The sequence below is a fragment of the Benincasa hispida genome, chromosome 11 (genome assembly GCF_027475165.1).
Source record: "Benincasa hispida cultivar pf3 chromosome 11, pf3_genome.v1.1, whole genome shotgun sequence".
Lineage (NCBI taxonomy): Eukaryota > Viridiplantae > Streptophyta > Magnoliopsida > Cucurbitales > Cucurbitaceae > Benincasa > Benincasa hispida.
In genome coordinates, this window is record NC_143488.1 from 72,269,915 (window position 1) to 72,289,189 (window position 19,275).

The 19,275-nt window shown below is 32.0% G+C and overlaps 3 protein-coding genes across 4 annotated transcripts; 2 read left to right on the forward strand and 1 right to left on the reverse strand.

Moving 5' to 3' along the window:
- Positions 1-5,341: 5,341 nt before the first annotated feature.
- On the forward strand, positions 5,342-5,929 carry LOC120091139 (small ribosomal subunit protein eS17-like). Its single transcript, XM_039049007.2, has one exon. It carries the CDS (start codon positions 5,342-5,344, stop codon positions 5,759-5,761), a length of 420 nt encoding a protein of 139 aa, XP_038904935.2. The 3' UTR covers positions 5,762-5,929.
- Positions 5,930-7,070: 1,141 nt separating this feature from the next.
- On the reverse strand, positions 7,071-11,216 carry LOC120091138 (TLD-domain containing nucleolar protein). Of its 2 annotated transcripts, XM_039049005.2 has the most exons (8): positions 10,968-11,216; positions 10,784-10,886; positions 10,586-10,690; positions 9,647-9,732; positions 9,272-9,498; positions 8,538-8,727; positions 7,620-7,803; positions 7,071-7,543 (listed from the first exon to the last, which is right to left on the reverse strand). In XM_039049005.2, exons 1-8 carry the CDS (start codon positions 11,018-11,020, stop codon positions 7,232-7,234), a joined length of 1,260 nt encoding a protein of 419 aa, XP_038904933.1. In that variant the 5' UTR covers positions 11,021-11,216; the 3' UTR covers positions 7,071-7,231. The 2 variants fall into 2 exon arrangements, with proteins under 2 accessions (XP_038904933.1, XP_038904934.1); XM_039049006.2 differs by lacking the exon at positions 10,586-10,690 and having other exon boundaries at positions 10,968-11,143.
- Positions 11,217-12,556: 1,340 nt separating this feature from the next.
- Positions 12,557-15,954, forward strand: LOC120092148 (uncharacterized). The gene is made up of 4 exons (XM_039050363.2): positions 12,557-12,731; positions 12,849-12,945; positions 13,341-13,557; positions 15,580-15,954. The coding sequence occupies exons 3-4, from the start codon at positions 13,399-13,401 to the stop codon at positions 15,745-15,747; spliced, it is 327 nt and encodes a 108-aa protein (XP_038906291.1). The 5' UTR covers positions 12,557-12,731; positions 12,849-12,945; positions 13,341-13,398; the 3' UTR covers positions 15,748-15,954.
- Positions 15,955-19,275: the final 3,321 nt, after the last annotated feature.

Sequence of the window (19,275 nt, forward strand, 5' to 3'; positions counted from 1 at the left end):
ATTACACCAATTTTCATTACGGTTTGGTAAACGTAGCCTAAATCCTTACTTTCATCAAAGTTAATTTTTAATCTGTTACTTTTGTTATTTTATTATTATTATTATTATTATTATTATTATTATTATTTGAGAAAGCTTGCAATTTATTGTTTTTATTTTGTACTTTTTAGTTGTTTTCTTTATTTGTAATTCTGTAGTTAGGTAGATTTTAAATTCAAAATAGTGGCTTAGTATTTTTATTTTTTAAGAAAAAACAGTGGGTTGTTTTATTTAAATTTTAAAATAGAGAGAATGTGCAGAAAAGTCTTATTTGAGTAAATTGGGAGATTGGAAATTAATTCATGAAAATACTAATCTATTTTCCATTTTAATTTACGATCAATGTTCTCTATTTTTGTTTTGAAGGTTCCTAACACATGAACCCACATTGATTAAAAAAAGTGATTGTATATTCTAAAAATAAAACATAACAATCCTTATTTTCTAAACCTTACAATTTATTTAATTTATAAGTAAAGAATTGGATTGGATGGGAGGGGGCATTCATATTTTAAAAAATAATAAATTAATAATAATAATAATAATAATAAAACCTCTCTCTCGTCTAACTTTCTATATCTAATCCAATCTATATATCTAGCTAATCTGTCTATCTAATCTAAAACCTAAAGCCTAAAATCTAAATTTGAAAAGGCTTTAAATAACTCTGTCCTTTTTTATTAGAGGCATGTTAAGTAATTTAAGATATAAAGATTCTTAATAACTAACCCAACCATATCCGTTTTGTTTGAATCAAAATCTTAGACTAAATCATCCAATAGATAAATTTAGTTGAGATATCGGATTGCATCTTCCAATTCCTCTCTCCTATTAGTATTTTAAAAAAAAAAATTACTAATTAATAAGAATTCAAAGTAAATTCAAGAATAATAACAAATATACATTGTTGACTAATAAAATTTTTATAACTAATATAAAGTATGTCATGTATACCACTAATACACACGTTGATACACCAATGTAGGATAATAAAAAAAGAAAATCAGATTTGATTTTTTTTTTCATATTTATAATTCTTTTTAAAAGATAAATTGTTAATTTGCAAATTTAAGAATGAGTTTAAACCAATACTGCAATTCTCTAAAAACTTAATTAGTAATAAATGATATTAAATAGGAAAAATTGCAAAAATAGCCTAAAGTACAATGGTAGTTACAATTACGCCTCAACTTTTGATTAGTGAGCTCTTAAACTTATACAAATGTTAAAATTGGGTTTTAGATAATGGTAAAAATTGGCAAATTGAAACAATTGTATATTTGAAGGTTCAATTTTTATCATTTGAGTCTAATTTTTATCATTTGGGTCCAATTTCTACAATTATTCTAAACGTGTATCTGAAATACATTTTCAAGTGTTTAATTTAAAAAATAAATCATTTTAGAAGAAAATGGAATGTTAGGCAACCACTCAAAATAGTTTTTCAAATATATTTTTATTAGTTTTTACCAATAGTGTTTAAATCAAAATGAGTTTTTTGAAAAATATTTTTTTTCTGAAATCAATCCAAACGGGTCCTAAGTTTGAGAGTGCAATTTTAACACTATGAGTTTGAGGGATCAATTTTTACCATTGTAAGTTTGATGATATAATTGCAACTATCATTTATATTTTAGGAGTGATTTTTGCAAATTTTTTTATAAAATAATAAGGAAAATTGCATTTGCTATAAAACGAATATATTTTAGCATCCACTTTTAAAGGATGGTAGATGTGGGAATAAATTAAAAACGGTTAGCTACCAAAATCACGTTATATTTTAACAAAACTCACATTATTAGATTTGATTTTTTTTTTTCTTTTTTACCTATTCCAAAACTATCCTCATAATTAAATCTGCTTCTATCTTCTCCAACATTTTTCCTTCTAAGCATGAAGCTTCAACTCTCTAAAAAAACAAGCCCTAAAATTACACCAATATTTCTTTTATTCACAATTTTTCTCACTTACGGTTGCATTTGTTCATGATTTACGAAGTAAGCCGATTTCCATTTGATATTGGTTTCAATTTCGCCAGTTGGAAATTGAAGACAATCTCTATGTTTTACGGTTTTTGTTCGATTCTTTGGTTAAAGTTCGTCCCTTCTCTCATTCATAATTGGTCTCATGCTAACAGATTTGATTTTGAAATCAGCCGTTTTTTGTTTTGATTTCGTCAGAATTTACTTGAAGATTCTTCGTACATTATTGATTTTTCTTGTTTTCATAATCGATTTTGTGTTTAAGTTAGTGTTTGATTTATTTGTTTGAGATCAACAAGTTTGTTCGATTATTTCTTTGAAGTTCATTCTCACTTATAGTTTGTTTCTTATTTTCAAAATCGATTTTGTATCCGATTTTTGTGTTCACTTACGCTTGGACTCTATTCCTCAATGGCATTATTAGTTGAAATAGAATTTGATGTAAGTAATCCTATATCTTTTTTCAGTTTGGAGTTGTATGTGTAGTGAGGTGACAATAATGAGGATGTCAATTAACTTTGTCTTTGATACTCATTCTCCATTAATTTGTAGCTTAAGCTTCTTTAAGGGTTTTGGTTTTCAAGTGATTCTCCCTAGAAGTGTTAAGAAGTTCATACTTCAAATGCCTTGTAACCATTCGTTCAAAGGCGATAGACATATCTTGTTACCAAATGCTCTTAAGGTTACATTATATGCTTTGGCTAAAATAGAATAAGAGCCTTTGAAAGACTTGATAGGAAATTTTGAGCTTTGAAAACTAATTAGTTATATAGGATTATTCAACGTAGGACTATTAAGCATGAAAAATGAATTTATTATTGTAAGTTCGTCAGATAGGATACTATCCATCTTTGAATCGAAGCTAGAAAAAAGCTAGAAAAAAAGGAAAAAGGAGTTTTCTATTAAGCATGATTTTGAACTTTTTGTGGTTTTTGGGTTGATGTGCTTAGAATTTGAGTTGTAATGGGTGAAGATGATTCATATCCGATTGAGGGAGGTGACGATGATGATTTTTTTGTCTTCTCTTTCTATGTCATTTTTTCTATTCCATTGAGATGATTTTATCTTATTGTCCGTTGATTGTTATCTGATTTTTAGATATTAAGTATTTTTAAGCATGATTTTGAACTTTTTGTGGTTTTTGGGTTGATGTGCTTAGAATTTGAGTTGTAATGGGTGAAGATGATTCATATCCGATTGAGGGAGGTGACAATGATGATTCTTTTGTCTTCTCTTTCTATGTCGATTTTTCTATTCCATTGAGGTGATTTGTATCTTATTGTCCGTTGATTGTTATCTGATTTTTAGATATTAAGTATTTTATGATTTATATTTTATTGTAATGTGATAGTTATTTGAATAATATCTAATTTATGTATGATTACCATCGTTTGTATTATATATATCAATGTGTGTTAAATCTTATACTTAGTTTTTGTACTTTTGTAGTATCAACGGAGCTATGTAGATTACTTAAATGGATATCAAAGGGCTTTGTTGAGGTCAAAGATAGAATGAAAGAGTAAAAGTACATCAAAAGGCAAGAGAATGTTAACATATAAATTTGATTTTGTTAATCAAAAAATATGTAAATTTGCTCATATTTGAACCATTACATTTTGTATATCAAAGATATAGTTGTTTTTTGTTTTGATATAACTACAACAGTGTATTGTTTTAGATTTTTTTTTTTTTTTTTTTGTATATTAATGTATTGTTTTAATAATTCTCTAGTATATCTTACGTCAATCAAATAGTTCAATTAGTATTAACAATCATATGTCAATCAAATAACAATCAAATGATATAGTAAAAGTTCATATAGAAATCAATGACAATCAAAGCACATGACAATATTAGAAACTACGATCACTCAAATATCAATCAAATGACAATATTAGAAACTACTAAATGTGAGATAAAAATAGAAGGTTTTCAATTTTAAAGTCTCATTTAAATTGGGTTAAGTGGACCGATTTTACAGTTTGTATATTATATGAATATAGACCTAATTTATCTAACTTAACTTATTTTGATAGGCTTGTAATGTAGGAGATGTGAAATGAATTTGACTGAGAGACGGAGAAAATTTGGTTAATAATTGGGACACACGGAGATTGAAATTAGAAGATAGAGGAATGGGAGATGGGTAAAATAAAAAAAAGGAATAAAGGAAATTAATTTTATTTTAAAGATTTGCTATATTTCCAAATTTTTAAAAAATTGCAAATAAGAAATTCTCGTTGGCCGCCCATTACAATTATTCTTTTATAAATCAATTATTCTTTTATAAATTATGTCTTTTCATCTACTTAGATAACATAATTAATTATCTCGAATTAACCCAATCCAAATGAAATATAATTTTACTATGTGATGATACAAATAAAAAATTCTAAAATTCATGTTTTAAGAAGGATAATCGTAATCACAATGAATAAGGTTGGCAAAAATCTTCACGGATCCCGGGTACCCGTCCTGAATGGGGCGAGATTGAGGATAAAGTCAAATCGGGAATCCAAAACAAGTCTCCAAATCGAATTTTTCTATTTTTTAATATATATTTATTTATATGTGTATATATACTCTCCCTGACCCCGACTCCTCAAAACGGAGAATGGGATGGGGATGAGGATTAAAATCCCCATGGAGATGGAGATAAGGAGTGCATCCCCGATCCCGCCTCACCCCATTGCCAACCCTAACAATGAGTAGCACTTTCAAGGCTTAAAATTGAATGCAAAATATTTTTCACTCAAAGATTCTATCCTTTTAACAATCTTAGACTCAATCATTAATAGACTCCTATCAGCGATATAGTTATAGTTAGCATCAAAACCTAAGAACCCGTTTGGATTGACATGAGAAAAAAATATTTTTCAAAAAAACTCATTTTTTGTTTAAATACTTTTAATAAAAACTAATTAAAATATCATTGAAAACTACTTTTAAGTATTTGTTAAATACGTTAAATTATTTCAAAATGAATTATTTTTTAAATTAAATATTTAAAAATGCATTACAAACACGCGATAAATTTATCATTTTGCATTGTGAAAAGTAGGCCAGCAAGCATTTAACCTTGTAAATTGAACATCCGTACAAGAGGCCCATCTCCCTCTGCGGATCCAGAAATAAGCCCAACCACACAGGCCCAGTAATTTAAATGCCAATCCCTTCGTTAAAAAGAGCTTCTATATAATTCCCAAAACCTAATACTTCTTCTCTTTAGGTAAAACTCTGCGTTCCGATTTGCCGCCTCTTCCTCCGCCGTCGCCTGGACTCACTTTCAGCCTGCAGACTATTCCTCCGGCAGCAACATGGGTCGCGTTCGAACCAAAACAGTGAAAAAATCTTCCCGTCAAGTTATTGAGCGTTACTACTCGCGCATGACCCTAGACTTCCATACGAACAAGAAGATCCTCGAAGAAGTCGCCATTATTCCCTCTAAGAGGCTACGAAATAAGATCGCCGGATTCTCCACTCACCTAATGAAGCGGATCCAGAAGGGACCTGTTCGCGGCATCTCTCTGAAACTTCAAGAGGAAGAGCGCGAGCGCCGTATGGACTTCGTCCCCGACATCTCCGCCGTTAAAACCGATCAAATCGAGGTCGACAAGGAGACTCTCGATATGCTTTCTGCGCTGGGAATGAACGATATTCCTGGGCTTGTCCTGGTCGATCCGACTGTTCCGCAGCAGGTTGGATTTGGATTGGGAGGTCGCGGTAGGAGGTACTGAGATTATCGGCTAGGGTTTTGTTTTTTTTCCCCCTTTTCTTCTGATTTTCTGTTGGGATTCGATACAATTTTGTGATTTAGTTTTGTTTATGAGCATTGTTACTTTCTGCGAAGCTAAAGAATATGAAATTTCGAGTAACATTCTTTAATTGACAGATTTGGTTTCAAAGATTTTTTGAGCATTGTGTTGTTTTTGGGTGATGCTGGTCTATGGCTCTCGATCAGTTGATTTAGTCAATTTGGCTCATGCATTGTTTAAATCTTTGTTTGATGAAGTTTATGAAGTAGGAGATTACCATTGCATTGATTAAAATGGAAATATATCACTGAAAACTAAGAAATTTATAAAAGTTATTTCAATTAATTTTGCTATAGATCTTAATTTATTTGTATGTTTACGGTTTGTCAAGTTTAATCTCCTTGCATTTTCTTTGTTATCCTAGTTTTAGGTTATCAATTCATAAAAAGGAACATAATTTTGTTTTATAGTCATGTTATGCTTAGCACACAAATTTTCAAAAATACTAATTTATTAGCATTTTTAATAATTTGTATATGTACTTGATACGAAGTTTAGGAAATTAATTTTAACTATATAGGGACAAAAAGTCAAAACAATTGACATCCATGCTTATTAGTTCAAGGCACTCGTTAATCTTTCTCTAAAATTGAGTCATTCTTACATTTGTTAATCACACTATAATGAAACAAATAAAGGGAGGAAAGATTGTTCAAAGATGCAAAGAATTATAGAGATGCTTGTAAGAGAGTACACAGAGTGAGGTTGAGGTTATTGAGGAGAATATAGAAATGTAGACAAAAATTTGTGATTTTTTTTTTTTTTTTTTTTGAGGTAAAAACAAAATGTTCATAGATTTATCTCTAAAGAGACTTTGATGAGAGAGGATGTCTCTCAAAATGAAACAAAAATAGTGTATGGCGATAAATTAGCAAAATAAACTGTATAATAAAACAAGTCACCAATTGATGATTATTGTTTTAAAACTTGTTTTTCCCCAATTTCTTAATCATCATTACCGTATAAACAACTGAATTCCTAGTCAATTTTTCAAATACAGACAAAATTTTAAAACTTTATTTTGTATAGTTTTCAAAATCCAGCTTTGATTTTGAAACCATGCTTAAAATATAGATAACAAAACATAGACATCGATAATGGATTAAATTGGTGTTCATAGCCTTCAAAAAGAACAAAAACAAACAAATAACACTTAAATATTTCCCTCTAAAATCACCCTAGGTATCGTTTGTCTTAATTTCTCAATCCACTTTTGGTTAAAGCAAGTCACTGAATTGAAAAAGACTTGTATATATTTAAATAAATTGGTAACGACATAAAAATAACGATGTATAGTAATGTAATTGAGAAAGCAAAATCTGGAAGAAGCGTGAGTTATGTACTCCATACCAAAATCAAAACGCAGGGAGTGATGGTTACTGAATAGTGTGATCATTCACTTGAATTGGCCAGGCCAACCATGTTGAGCATATGGCGATCCTCTTTAAACCTCTCCAACACACTACCTTTTACTCCATTATTCTCATTAGTCCCACTCTGCTTTTCCTGCTGCCCTACTCCCCAGCACTCTATCACTTCCAGCTCTACTCGGTTCGTCTTTGACAGGCATGGGCTCCCGAATGTTGTACACTCGAATGTCTGCACCTGATCAAAGCTCGCCGACACAAACAGACCGAAGTGGTTCACCCGTCCTCCAAACCCTATGCCATTTGGAATGCTATCTGAACTGAAATTGACCGCGCACTGACAACCAAGACTTGTAAACATCAGAATCCAAAATTGAATATATGGAAATCAGAAAGCCAAGTGGAGAAGTTACCCATTGTATGTTATTGTTTGCGCCAGTTGGTTTGAATATGGCTGCCTTTGGATACAGCTGAAATAGAAATGATTTCAGGTCTCCATAGAAATCACCATGCCTCTCCCATGCCTGAGAAGCATAGCCTCCATATATGTAACCTTCTTTATCCTTCACTATCAGCAGTGTCGGTCCTCCATCGTTTCTGCAAAATGATTTAATCCACCGCCTCTAATGGTTTTGGTTGCAGTCGCCAACAAATACAGATAAGGCAAGTCACAAGCCTAATGAGGAAGTCCCAATCTTGTTTTGGAAAAGCTTGATTGATCAATAAGACCCAGTTTAAGTGTCGATCAAAATTACTAACCTGATCGATCAAATAATCTATTTTACATATTTTACATATCCTAAAAGTATGTATTTCTGTTGCCTTGGAGATCCACTAAATCAAAAGTGTAAGCTAATAGATACCATCCCTTTCTTTGGATCTCTGTGTTTTTTGTAAGTATCCTTATTTTGTTCAACTGGAGCCCCTTCTTAGGTTGGGATCCTCTTGGAATATATTTACTTTCCATGTATTCTTTCATTTTATCTTATTGAAAGCTTGGGTTAAAAATAAAAATAAATAAATAAAGCGTAAGCTAATACTCTACTTATATTCAGGCTTGGCTCAATGGTTATGAGTTCTATATTTGGTTACAGTATATTTAGTATATTTAATCTTTTATGCACATTCGTACGGGAATGTGGAGAACATAAGAGACTCGTTTCTTTTCACTTTGAGGGGCTGGCTTTTACTCACTTCTCGACATTTTCAAACTTTCTGTATGCTTCCAATTTTTTTTTTTTTTAATGCAAATCTTGTTGCTCATAAAAAATCAAAATGGCTACAAAAAAGAGATTAAAAAAGTATATAAAAGAATAAAAAGAATTACTTACGTTATATTACCCAAAAATGTCGTGAAACTCAGCCCATTTATTGCACTATGGTAAAGTAGTCTCCACTCCTCTAGCTCATGCTGAGGAAGAGCTCCTCCTAAATGCCAAGTATATTCCTTCTTCATTAACATAAGATTAGAATCTATATTTTCCCCATAAACCAGCTTTGGAACTTGACAACCATGTCTCCCTACATAACCACCATAAAAATGCATAAGAATTATATAACCTTTCTTTAAATTTTCAATATCTAAGACCACCACCAATGATTCAATATGGTTTGCCACTCGGGTCAAATAGTGAAGTATTTAAAGCAAATATAACAATATAATAGTTGGTTCCAACAATAAGAAAACAAAGGAAACATACAATCGTCTTAAAGACAAACAACTATTGATCTAATATTATGACGGATGATAGAGAACAGTACATTGAATGAAATAAGAACAATGCACGATTATGAGTTCATTTTGAGATTTGAAGAAAGGGGGGAAAAAAAACACTTGGATGTAAGGATGCAACCTGTTTTTAGATAATCAAGAGACTTTGGAATGAATGTATTAAGACAATACCTAATCAAAATCAAGCATAATTATGCATGAAGGGGAAACGAAATACAGATCAATTAAGAAGATCAAGGAATAATAACCAAAACACCAACAAACTTACAGTACGAAAAAAAACTTAAATCAAATTAGTAATGGACAGAGATTGATGTAGAAATAAGCAAACACCTATATCAGGTGGCATTAGTAAGCTTCCGAGAAACTTCCTGATAGATGGAAGCAGAGTACACCAGTTTTTGAAATCTTCATAAGTAAATCGTTCATTATTCTCTGAGAAAGTTGCTGCACGAACAAATATTTGTATGGCATCCTGATGTGAATCCAATCCAGGTTCATTATTTGTTGAGGAGAATACAGAATTCAAAATTGCTATTAGAACCGATTCCAGATCAGACCTGGCATTGGCATGAAAGCTAAGAAGGCACATATAATCATGTCCAATCAAATTTTGAATCAGAAGTCTATTTTTGGGATTTGGTGGATGGTAGAGCCAGTAGCCTTCTTTATTAGAAGTTAATCATTAAAAGAAGAAGAAGATGTTACCTGTCAAGGGCACCATCATCTGACACATCTAGTAACTGATAGATGAACTCTTCAATTTCTTCATTTGTTCCTTTCTCATAAGTGCCCTTCAACGAAAATGATGACAAAATAACAACAATCATCGACTCGAGCTAAGAATATTAGAAGGATTGCAAAAATCAATAATCATGACTGACCAAAAACAAGCATTCGCCAACAGCACCAGAAAAAGGTTTGTACTTCCTCATGTCTTACACAAATCTTTTCTAGGCCTTCCAAACGTTTAACCAAACTTTAGGTACAAGTTCAACGATAAGATATTAGTATCACCCCTCACAATCGTAGATTCGAACCCCTCATTCGTAATGTAAATATTGTCACCCCACTTTGCACGGCCATAGGCCACATGCTTAGATAGTTCAAATCACATTCGTATCACAATTATTTCTCCCCCAAAGAAACTCCCAGTAGAGTGAGGAAAGAAGAATAAAAGAACTCTAGAGTCAAACGATTTGAGTAATAAACTGAACCTTTGAAAGACTGCTACACCCCTTGAAATTCAATAGTCCCCCACGGGCACCAGGGTATGAGCCTCGAAAACTAACCTATCCCATCAATGAATGGATATATGGAATGAGCAACATTGACAAAAAAGAGAGACAAATTCCTGTAACCCATCAACTTAGGCTCTTGGGTTCGATAGCGATTTAACATGAATGGCCTCCTCAATTAACATTTTCTAGTTGTTGGGTCTCTTCTACAGTCCACTGGGGATTGGGGGAAGTGTTAAGGTACTGATAAGAAAATGTTAAATTTACCTTAACCAGCAGCTTAAACTTTTGGGTTTAGTTTGCATTTAACAAAAATGATGATATACGAATAAGAACTTCCAATATGGATGAGACATAATGTTCAGAATGCACATTGAATTTGAATAATAGGGAAACCCCAATGGCTTACTTTAGCTATAACGAGGTCTTCATAAGTAAATTTCTGATCCTTGCGCTTCTGTGTCACTAAATCGAACAACCTTTCTCCAAGAGGACTACGAAGTCCAAAATATGACTACCCAACAACAAAACCCAGATAATCGGTGAAGGGGAAAAAAGAAAATCAGAAATCAACCATGTTGAGAATAGAGAAGTTACAAACTCTGACCTGGAAAACAGAGGGGGATACGAATTTGCCATTACTATTTGATTGAGCAGCAAGAGAGAGGAACAGTGACTTGAGATCTTCGAGTTCCTTCTGGGTAAAAGCTCTGCGGCCATAAGTGAATTCAATGAAGAAATTGATGCATTAGAAATCTGTTAATGCGTGAAGAGAGTAAAGAAAAAGGAACCTGGAAGCTGTTACGAAGCGAGGATTTGTTTGAGGTGATTGAGCGTTGCCCATTTACACGAAATCGGAGATTGCTACGTTTGTTTGATTCTTTTTCCTTGATCGGCCTTCAACCGGAAAATTGGGGAAAATGTAAAGCAAAACATTAAAAAAATAAAGATGGAACTTTGACTCGATATTTGTATTTGGGGGAATATGCTTTTAGAGAAATATTTAGATGGTGCACTCCACAAATTATTTGCCATAGGACAATTGTTATTTGTTAAAGAAAAATTAAATTTTTATTTTAGGAAAATTTTCATCAATAGGAAAAATATTAAACTATTTACATAAATAAAAATGTCGATAGACTTCCGTTAGTCTCTATCAAAAAATATTAAATTTTGATATCTTGTATACATGATTTTCCTTATTTTTCTATTTTTTTAAAATCTCCCTTATTTTTATCTACTATGTTACAAAAGATGGTTGCATGATACAGTGTAAGTTGCACCTAGTCATCGTCCATGTCTTTATCACGGGATTAAAGAATCCAACTTCTCATTCTAGGATGGATAGTACAATTGTATACTAGTTGAGTATTTATTTTATGGAGTGTAAAACTAGAATTTAGCCTTTATGATTTTGAAAGTTATAATTTAATCTTTATGTTTGATCAAACATCATAAATAGTCTTTATCGTTTGATAAGATCTTCATAAATAACTCTTATTTAGATAATGAATTGGGTTGTAGTTCACTCATATAGGAACCAACTGGAAGAGTTCATTTATGTTATAGTAGGAAAACATTAACTTATCGTCATGCAAGAAAAAATGGCATTTTGGATTAGAAGAAATAAATTTAAAATTTTAAAAGCTATAGACATTTTTTTATATCTATGAGTATATGAACCTATAACCTTTTAGTCCTTTATCAAGGAAATGTTCATTTACTTATCACTAGGCCAATTCATAAAAATTAATATAAAATTTTTTAAAAATTATATTAAAAAAACTAAATTAAAATTGACATGGTATTCATTCTACCATTGAGATATTTTCAACTCATCATGATAAATTGATTTAATACCGTTATTATAGCAAAACATCTTCAAAATAAATGAGTATACCGCATTCTTTATTTATCTTTTTTTTTTTTAACAAAAGAAAAAAATTAGAAAGTGAAAATTTGGATAAAACTTAAAATATCACTGAAACAGTTACTGTTGTCTTGTCAACTTTAAGTCATCGATCTAATTTTAATTTAAACTAGACTTTAAGTCGTCAATCTAATTTTAATTCAACTAGTTTAAATGTACATTTCTCATAGAATTATACATTGACTTCACTCATTTTATAAGTGATATTAAAATTGATTAGCGTTTTATTTAGGACGCAATTTAACCTAAAATTACATAAAATTACAAATCAAATACATTAAATAGACAATCATCATTTAATTCTCACATGAGTTATTGTCATGTAATTTATTTGGGCTTTTGCCTTTTGTGTTGTTTATCTTAAAAAGAAAGAAAGAAAAAAACTCACATTAAATATTGATTTTGTTGCATTAAATATGATTTAACGATTGAATGACCAAAGTAAAAATAGCTCGTGTTAAAATTGGTTCGAATTTGTCGCCCTATTGTCTCGAAGGATACCTGTTGATAATGGTGGACACGTGCGAGGATCACTGCCGCTCACCCCAGACGAATTCAACCCAATTCACCAGCTCCAGGTCGAAGAAATCCGACTCCAACTAAACTGAGATGCGCTGTTCGATCAGTGAGTTTCTTTTATGATTCCAATCTCCCAATATTTTCCTCCGGATTTCTGTTTTTGTTACATTCAATCCTTTCCCATTTTTGGGTTTCGATATGTTTGAGGGATTGTTGTTCTCAGCTTTTCTCAGTGGTTCACGTTAGTGGATGTTCATTTCGGTGGAGATTTCTGCTCGATTTTCTGGGTTTTCTTTCGATTCTCAGGTTGTGTTTGGAAGGTGAGAAAATTTTACGAACAAGGTAGAAAATGTCAAATATTTCCTTTTTTGTCTTTATTTTTGTTGTGTTGAATTATAATTCTCTGAAAAAAGAGAGGGGGAAATGGAGTTCTGCTAGGGTAAACACTTGAAACCATTCTGGAGCTTTCAAGTTTTGTGTATCTGTTGAATTTACGTCTTGAATGTTGGGGAAAAAACCAACCCTCCTTACTTTGATGAAGAACATTGCGGAAAATAATCTGAGTTGTTTCTTGTAGATCTATTAGGAATCAAATTCAGCTTGATTATGTTATCTCTCTGTTTAACTGTAACTTGATTTTTTCTATTCAACTATATTCAACTGAAGTTAGGTAATTTAGTTGACTTATAATTATCGAGTTGGTCATGTAATGCAGCTATTGGGTAGGACTGGTAACTTGATCTTTTTGGAAAACACAAAACTTGGTTGTAATAATGTCAAGACCTTGGGTTCTTGTCTGTCTGCTGTTACTGATCGTGTTCTCCTCACAATTTGAGTGGAGGCAACAGTATGAGAATGAGCTTGAAGCAGGTCCAAACGCTTCACAGAGAGAACCCCATATGTCTGAAAGAGAGGAAGCTGTAAAAGAAAAGGTGAAATTCCACTTACCTATCTCTGTTTCCCATAAGTTTGCCACTTGTATGTTTCGGGTGTTTAGTTTTTTTTTTTTTTTTTTTTTGTTCAATGCTTTTAATGATTTGATGTTCAATTGTTGTTGCAATTGTTATTATACAGTTAATAATATATGCATTTATTGAATCCTCGGGGATTACTTCCCAGGGTTTATAAAAACTCCCCATATTTCAGATACATCTGAAAGGTAGGAAATTTTCAGGATTAGAATACAATCTAAAAGGGGGAGTTCCCCGTCTCTCAAAGTGCTAGGGTGTTCTGTGTGTGATTTGCTGTCTTGAGATATTGTGAATGTGACTGATAGGTAATCTGAGATCTATCAGTTTTATCAATGGAACGCCATTTAGAGGCTATATTCTATATGATATGCTAGACCGCAAGATTCACTAGAATGATATTTGAAGATTCCTTTTTGACCATAAGGACAAAATAGAGAGCTGTTCAAGCATAGTTCCTAATGACTTAACTTTACCTTGAGGAAAAATCCAAGCAATCTTGAATGAAACTCAAGATGTTCAGATTGCATCATCAAGAAATACCCAATATCTTCTGCAGTGACAATTTGATTGAGAAGTAGATTGATTGGTTGTATGCATACAATACATAAAAATAATGACTGATGTTTTATTCTACATTTGTACGCTTGAAACAAGTTGGAGAAAATGCTGCATGTGAGTTTCTTAGTTTTGTTGCTCTTGGAAGCTTAGAGAAGACCTGAACCTTCTTCAGAATATGATCCTTCCATGAACACTTAGAGGTGTGTTTATGGGGCATCCTACCAGAAGTGTTGAAACTATGATTTAGGGATTTACATCAGAGAATACATTAAATTTCTCATCATTTGCTCCTATATCACTATTATGAGTAAGCACGTTACTATCTGAAATAGAAAATGGAGGTTAGCTGATCTTCAAACTCCCTCTCTATGAAGGGTTTCCTACATTTGGGTGTCCAAAAATTAGATGCCTCGTAGCAATTCTTGATAGCAAAGTTTCTAGTAAGTTTTTGTAGTTCTCTATGTAAAATTCTCATCAGTATCTCATGCCAACCATTTGATCAAATTTCCTTGTATGCTGCGGAAATGTGCTTATTTCTTCTTGCTGGTTGCACCAATCCTCTACAACATTAACTTAGGTATCCCTTTAATTCTATCAGTAGCCGGGTACACTTTTTCTTTCATGTATTTTCTTACCAAGAAAGTGAACTGTATCTTACCTCTCCTCTTCAAAAGACAATATGTTGTTTCAACTTCTTTTAAGGCTCTTGTGTCCATACTACATGATCCAGAAGATGGCAGTATTGAATCAAATACGTAGCCTGTAGACTCTATTCCCAGTCATCTCTAATTTGTCAAAGTTCTCGTTGTTTAGATTCTTGTGAAATGCTTCAAAGATCATTAGTTGATCCTCTAATCAAGATGGCAAACTGTAAGCCTGGATGCTTTTACGGTTCAAATCATGGTCAAATAATATTAAATATCTTCAGGAGTTCAATGGTATCAGTTGTCTTAGGACTTGGGTAGTTGTCGTGTGGGCTAGTCAGGGCCTGAAGTGTTTTTTCTTTCAAAATGTTTTAGGCAACTTGGCATGCTGATACCTTTTCTTTTAATACTACGAGTATTCACACGTACATATATCGACTAATCTCACCTTATCCTTCAATCAGAGGAAGGATTATGCGGCGACCTTAATTAAGGTACTTACAGTTACAGCAATCATGCTACATCGTTTTTTGCTAAAGTTAATTCTCTTAAGTTTCAGTTTGCTAGTTCCACAGCCAAATTGACGAGCTCAAGAATGTTTGACAGATTCTAACTATTTTACTTTTTTACTCCAGTTTCTTGTTTCTTTTCTCCATTCTATTCATGATCCAGGCTCTGTTCATTGTCTTCTCTTGTGGATTGCTCTAGTAGAATCTAAGTCGTGAAGATGACTCTGGTCTTCTTGGTTTCTAATATAATCTGTATATCAATGCCATTGTAGATTATTCTTTCCCAGGAGAAAAATATCCAGAGATTGAATGAGTTGGTGCAGAGTCTTAGAAGACAGTTACTCCAGTGCAAGGGTGAACATGAGGCCGTGAATAGCACGGTGACGCCCATGACTGAACTTCTAACAGTGTTCGACCAGCAGCCGATGCTAGATGATTAGGTCTCATGGCGCTGACCACCTCGGTTGCTGTTTGCAAGCTCTGTTTCTGTTCAGTAATCAGTAATCAAGCTTCGTGATGAGGTTGAGTCTGAATCATTATTACATTTTGGTAGGACTTAACTGTAGATGTAGAACATCGTCTCCTTGTTCAACTCTATCCATCACTGATAATTATATATCAAATCTAATAAGCTATATTATGTGTCATTCTAGATGCTATTATGAATTCCTTCCCTATTCTAGTTTTCCGTCTGTGATGAGGTGGGGCCACTACCGCGTAATGGAGGGCTGCTAGAGAAATAACTCAAATTTCACACACAAAATTTGAAATAATGGCATTCAAAGTCGAATTATTGAAAGATACATTGCCCTGTTTTACATGCTGAGCTTCAAAATGTAGTTGGATGACAAAAGTTAGTCCATTAGGTGCCTGTTGTGCTGATGCAGTCAAATTACCTATAAATTATGGAACAATTATGGTACTTCAGATAGTACATTCCAGGAGTAAGGCAAAAGTTTCAAATTTTCCGTTAGTCTTGTCCCTGGCCCAAAAGGAACAACGAATCTCTGTTCTAAATCTGGTTGAGGCTCAATATTGAGGGGGGTTTTTTAACCCGGAGGGACGGGAGGAAAAACATCCATTTTTAACACAAGGTTTATCAATTTTAATCCTGAACTTTCAACTTCATCTAAGTACACTTTAAAAGGTGGTGCAACTTTTACTTGAAAAATTGTCGACGAAAATATGTTCATGAATGTTTGTTCCTAATACAAAATATGTTAATCTTGTTGAAATTAGAGGATTGGATATATTTTTACTTTGCATTTTTTTTTTTTAAAGTTTAGTGGGCAAATTTAGCAAAAATCGAACAGAGTAAAAATTCAGCCCACGGTATGTTTAAGGTAAGTTCGATGATTGTATGAGCTTTTGTTTGTTTGGGTTTAAGTTCAAAGCCATTTCTATTTTCACTATTCTTAACTCAAATGTTATGTTAATTTTTTGCTTATGTTGATTTTTTGCCAAGTATTACAAGTTAAATATAGAGGTAGAGTATTAGACTTGTGATTTTAAGAGGCATTGCTAACACTTTAACACTTTAACTAAGTTATATTCATTGACACTCAATTTGAGCATTGCATATTAAATAGGAAAAAGAAAATAAAATCTCATAATTCTGAAAATTTATTGATATTTCATTTTATTATTTGAAAATAATAAAATAATAATATTTATAGTTGTACAACACATTGCTATTTATGTATAAATATTTTCTCTCTCCTCTCTGTGCCCAAATTTTATGGCTGGTCTATAGGTGTGCTACTAAATGCACATTACATACATTCAATGGGAATTGGTTTCAATATTGAAATTTCAAGTTTCACAGTTGAGTGGCTTTGATTTTCTAGCATTCAATCAAGTTTTTTAATTATATGCCTTTTCTTTTCTTTTCTTTTTTTTTTTCTTTTTCTTTTCTTCCATTATCCAAACATTACAAACATTTAAAATGGTTATTAAAATATTTGTCAGGGTGGAAAACAGATAGTTTCAAGCTTTAATTTCCTAACTTTTCTTGTTACCTATATATATATATATATATATATATATAAGAAAGGAAGAGGAATGATAAAAGATAAAAGTACACATAAAAAGTTAACATTATTGTATATAAAGAGGACAACAAATCTCTTCGATATCTCTATAATAAACATTATGGTATCACTTTTGGAATACTCTATCTAAACCATCTAATACTAGTAGAGATCTTGTTCTAATGCATCCTCGATAAATTAAGTTTTAATTTGTTTTTTCTTTTGAAGGAAAAAAAATCAAGAAATTTCTTTTAACGTACTCATAGTTTTTTTAGGAGAAAAAACTTCATTCTAAAAAATAAAAGATATGTCTATGAACACGCAACACACCAATTATTAACAGAAATAAGAAAAAAGAGAGTTAACGGTTTAAAAATAGTTATCCAACTATACTTTTCAAAATATATATAAATATAACAGAAAGAAAGAGGAATGATAAAAGATAAAAGTACACATAAAAAGTCAATGTCATTGTATATGCAAAGGACAACAAATCTCTTGAATATCTCTATAACAAACATCCTGGTATCATTTTTGGACTTTGTCTAATATGTGTTTGAAATACAATTTTACGTGTTTAATTTAAAAAATAAGTTAATTTAGAAAAAAAAATAGAGTATTTGACAACCAATCAAAATAGTTTTTGTAGTATATTTTAAATAGTTTTGACAAAAAAAATAAATTTTTTGAAAAATACTTTTTTCTTAGGCTAATCCAAACAAGCCCTAAATCATCTAATACTATTAGAGATTTTGTTCTAATGCGTCCTCAAAAGATTAAGAACTTTCTTAAAAACTTCTTCAAAGTAATACAAGGTATCTACGAACACACCAATAACTTAAAAAATAAGAAAAAGAGAATAACGATTTGAACCGTTATCCGACCATACATTTTTAAAATATATATATATATATATATATATTCAAAAAATTATTTTAACAAGTTATAAAGACCCACTACTAGGACCTTTAATATTAATATTGTTTTCAAAACTTATTAGAGAAATATTGTTGTTTTGAAACTTATTAGAGAAATATTGTTGTTTTGGGAGTTTGAGGCTAGAGGTCGAACATTGAGAACTCAACTAATGTGGACGTCGAACGTTGAGAACTCGACGAACAAAGAAAAACTTAGAAACAATACATAGGCCGAAACTTCAACCCTCGACAAGGAAAATCTGGCGAATCTAGCTTAAGTTATCGAAGGTTGAAGTTTCGACACACATCCACTCTCGAGATTGCAGGTTTATTACCTTTCTTTTTCTCTCATAGAGGAAATAAAGTAATGAGATGGTGTACTATATGTATCTGTGTACTCGAGCTGCTTCTAACAACCTATACATTTTTTATCATTTCGAATTAGACGGAGGCTTGTGGGATTGACGTGAGGGGGTGGGGATGGTTATATTTCTGGGAGCGAACTTCAAGCGAATATGAAGCGCATGGATACAAGTTATGCCTTGGAATGAAAGACGATTCCGAATTAGTTTTGTCTACGAACAAAATTTTGTATATTAGGTTGTCGAAGGTTGCACACATGTCGAAACTTCAAAGCGATTAAGGAGATAAGTGGGCTGAAGCAGATTAAGGAGAGAGCGAGATTCAAAGCGAGATAATAGGAGAGAGCGAGATGTTGAACGAGATTTTAAGAGAGAGCGAGATTCAAAGCGAGATTTTAGGAGAGAGCGAGATTCAAAGCGAGAATGTCGGAGAGAGCGAGATTTAGTTTATATTGACTAATCTGACTAACATTGAACTTGGTAAAATGAAATGGTTGAATAATTGAAAAATGAGATTATTCAGGAATACACATTGAATGCTAAGATTACGCATTGAGTTTCTGGTAGTAGATCCATAATCAAAAAAGTGTTTGTGATTGTTCCAGAAGAAATGAAAGCTAGTAATCATTAATGGAAAAATAACAACAATAACAGAGAGA

Coding starts and splice junctions, on each gene's coding strand:
- LOC120092148 (XM_039050363.2), top strand. CDS start 13,399: ATGTCAAGACCTTGGGTTCTTGTCTGTCTGCTGTTACTGATCGTGTTC. Junction 13,558..15,579: donor AGGAAGCTGTAAAAGAAAAG/GTGAAATTCCAC, acceptor ATGCCATTGTAG/ATTATTCTTTCCCAGGAGAA.
- LOC120091139 (XM_039049007.2), top strand. CDS start 5,342: ATGGGTCGCGTTCGAACCAAAACAGTGAAAAAATCTTCCCGTCAAGTT.
- LOC120091138 (XM_039049005.2), bottom strand. CDS start 11,020: ATGGGCAACGCTCAATCACCTCAAACAAATCCTCGCTTCGTAACAGCT. Junction 10,691..10,783: donor TATCCCCCTCTGTTTTCCAG/GTCAGAGTTTGT, acceptor GTTGTTGGGTAG/TCATATTTTGGACTTCGTAG. Junction 7,804..8,537: donor ACATTTTTGGGTAATATAAC/GTAAGTAATTCT, acceptor ATCATTTTGCAG/AAACGATGGAGGACCGACAC.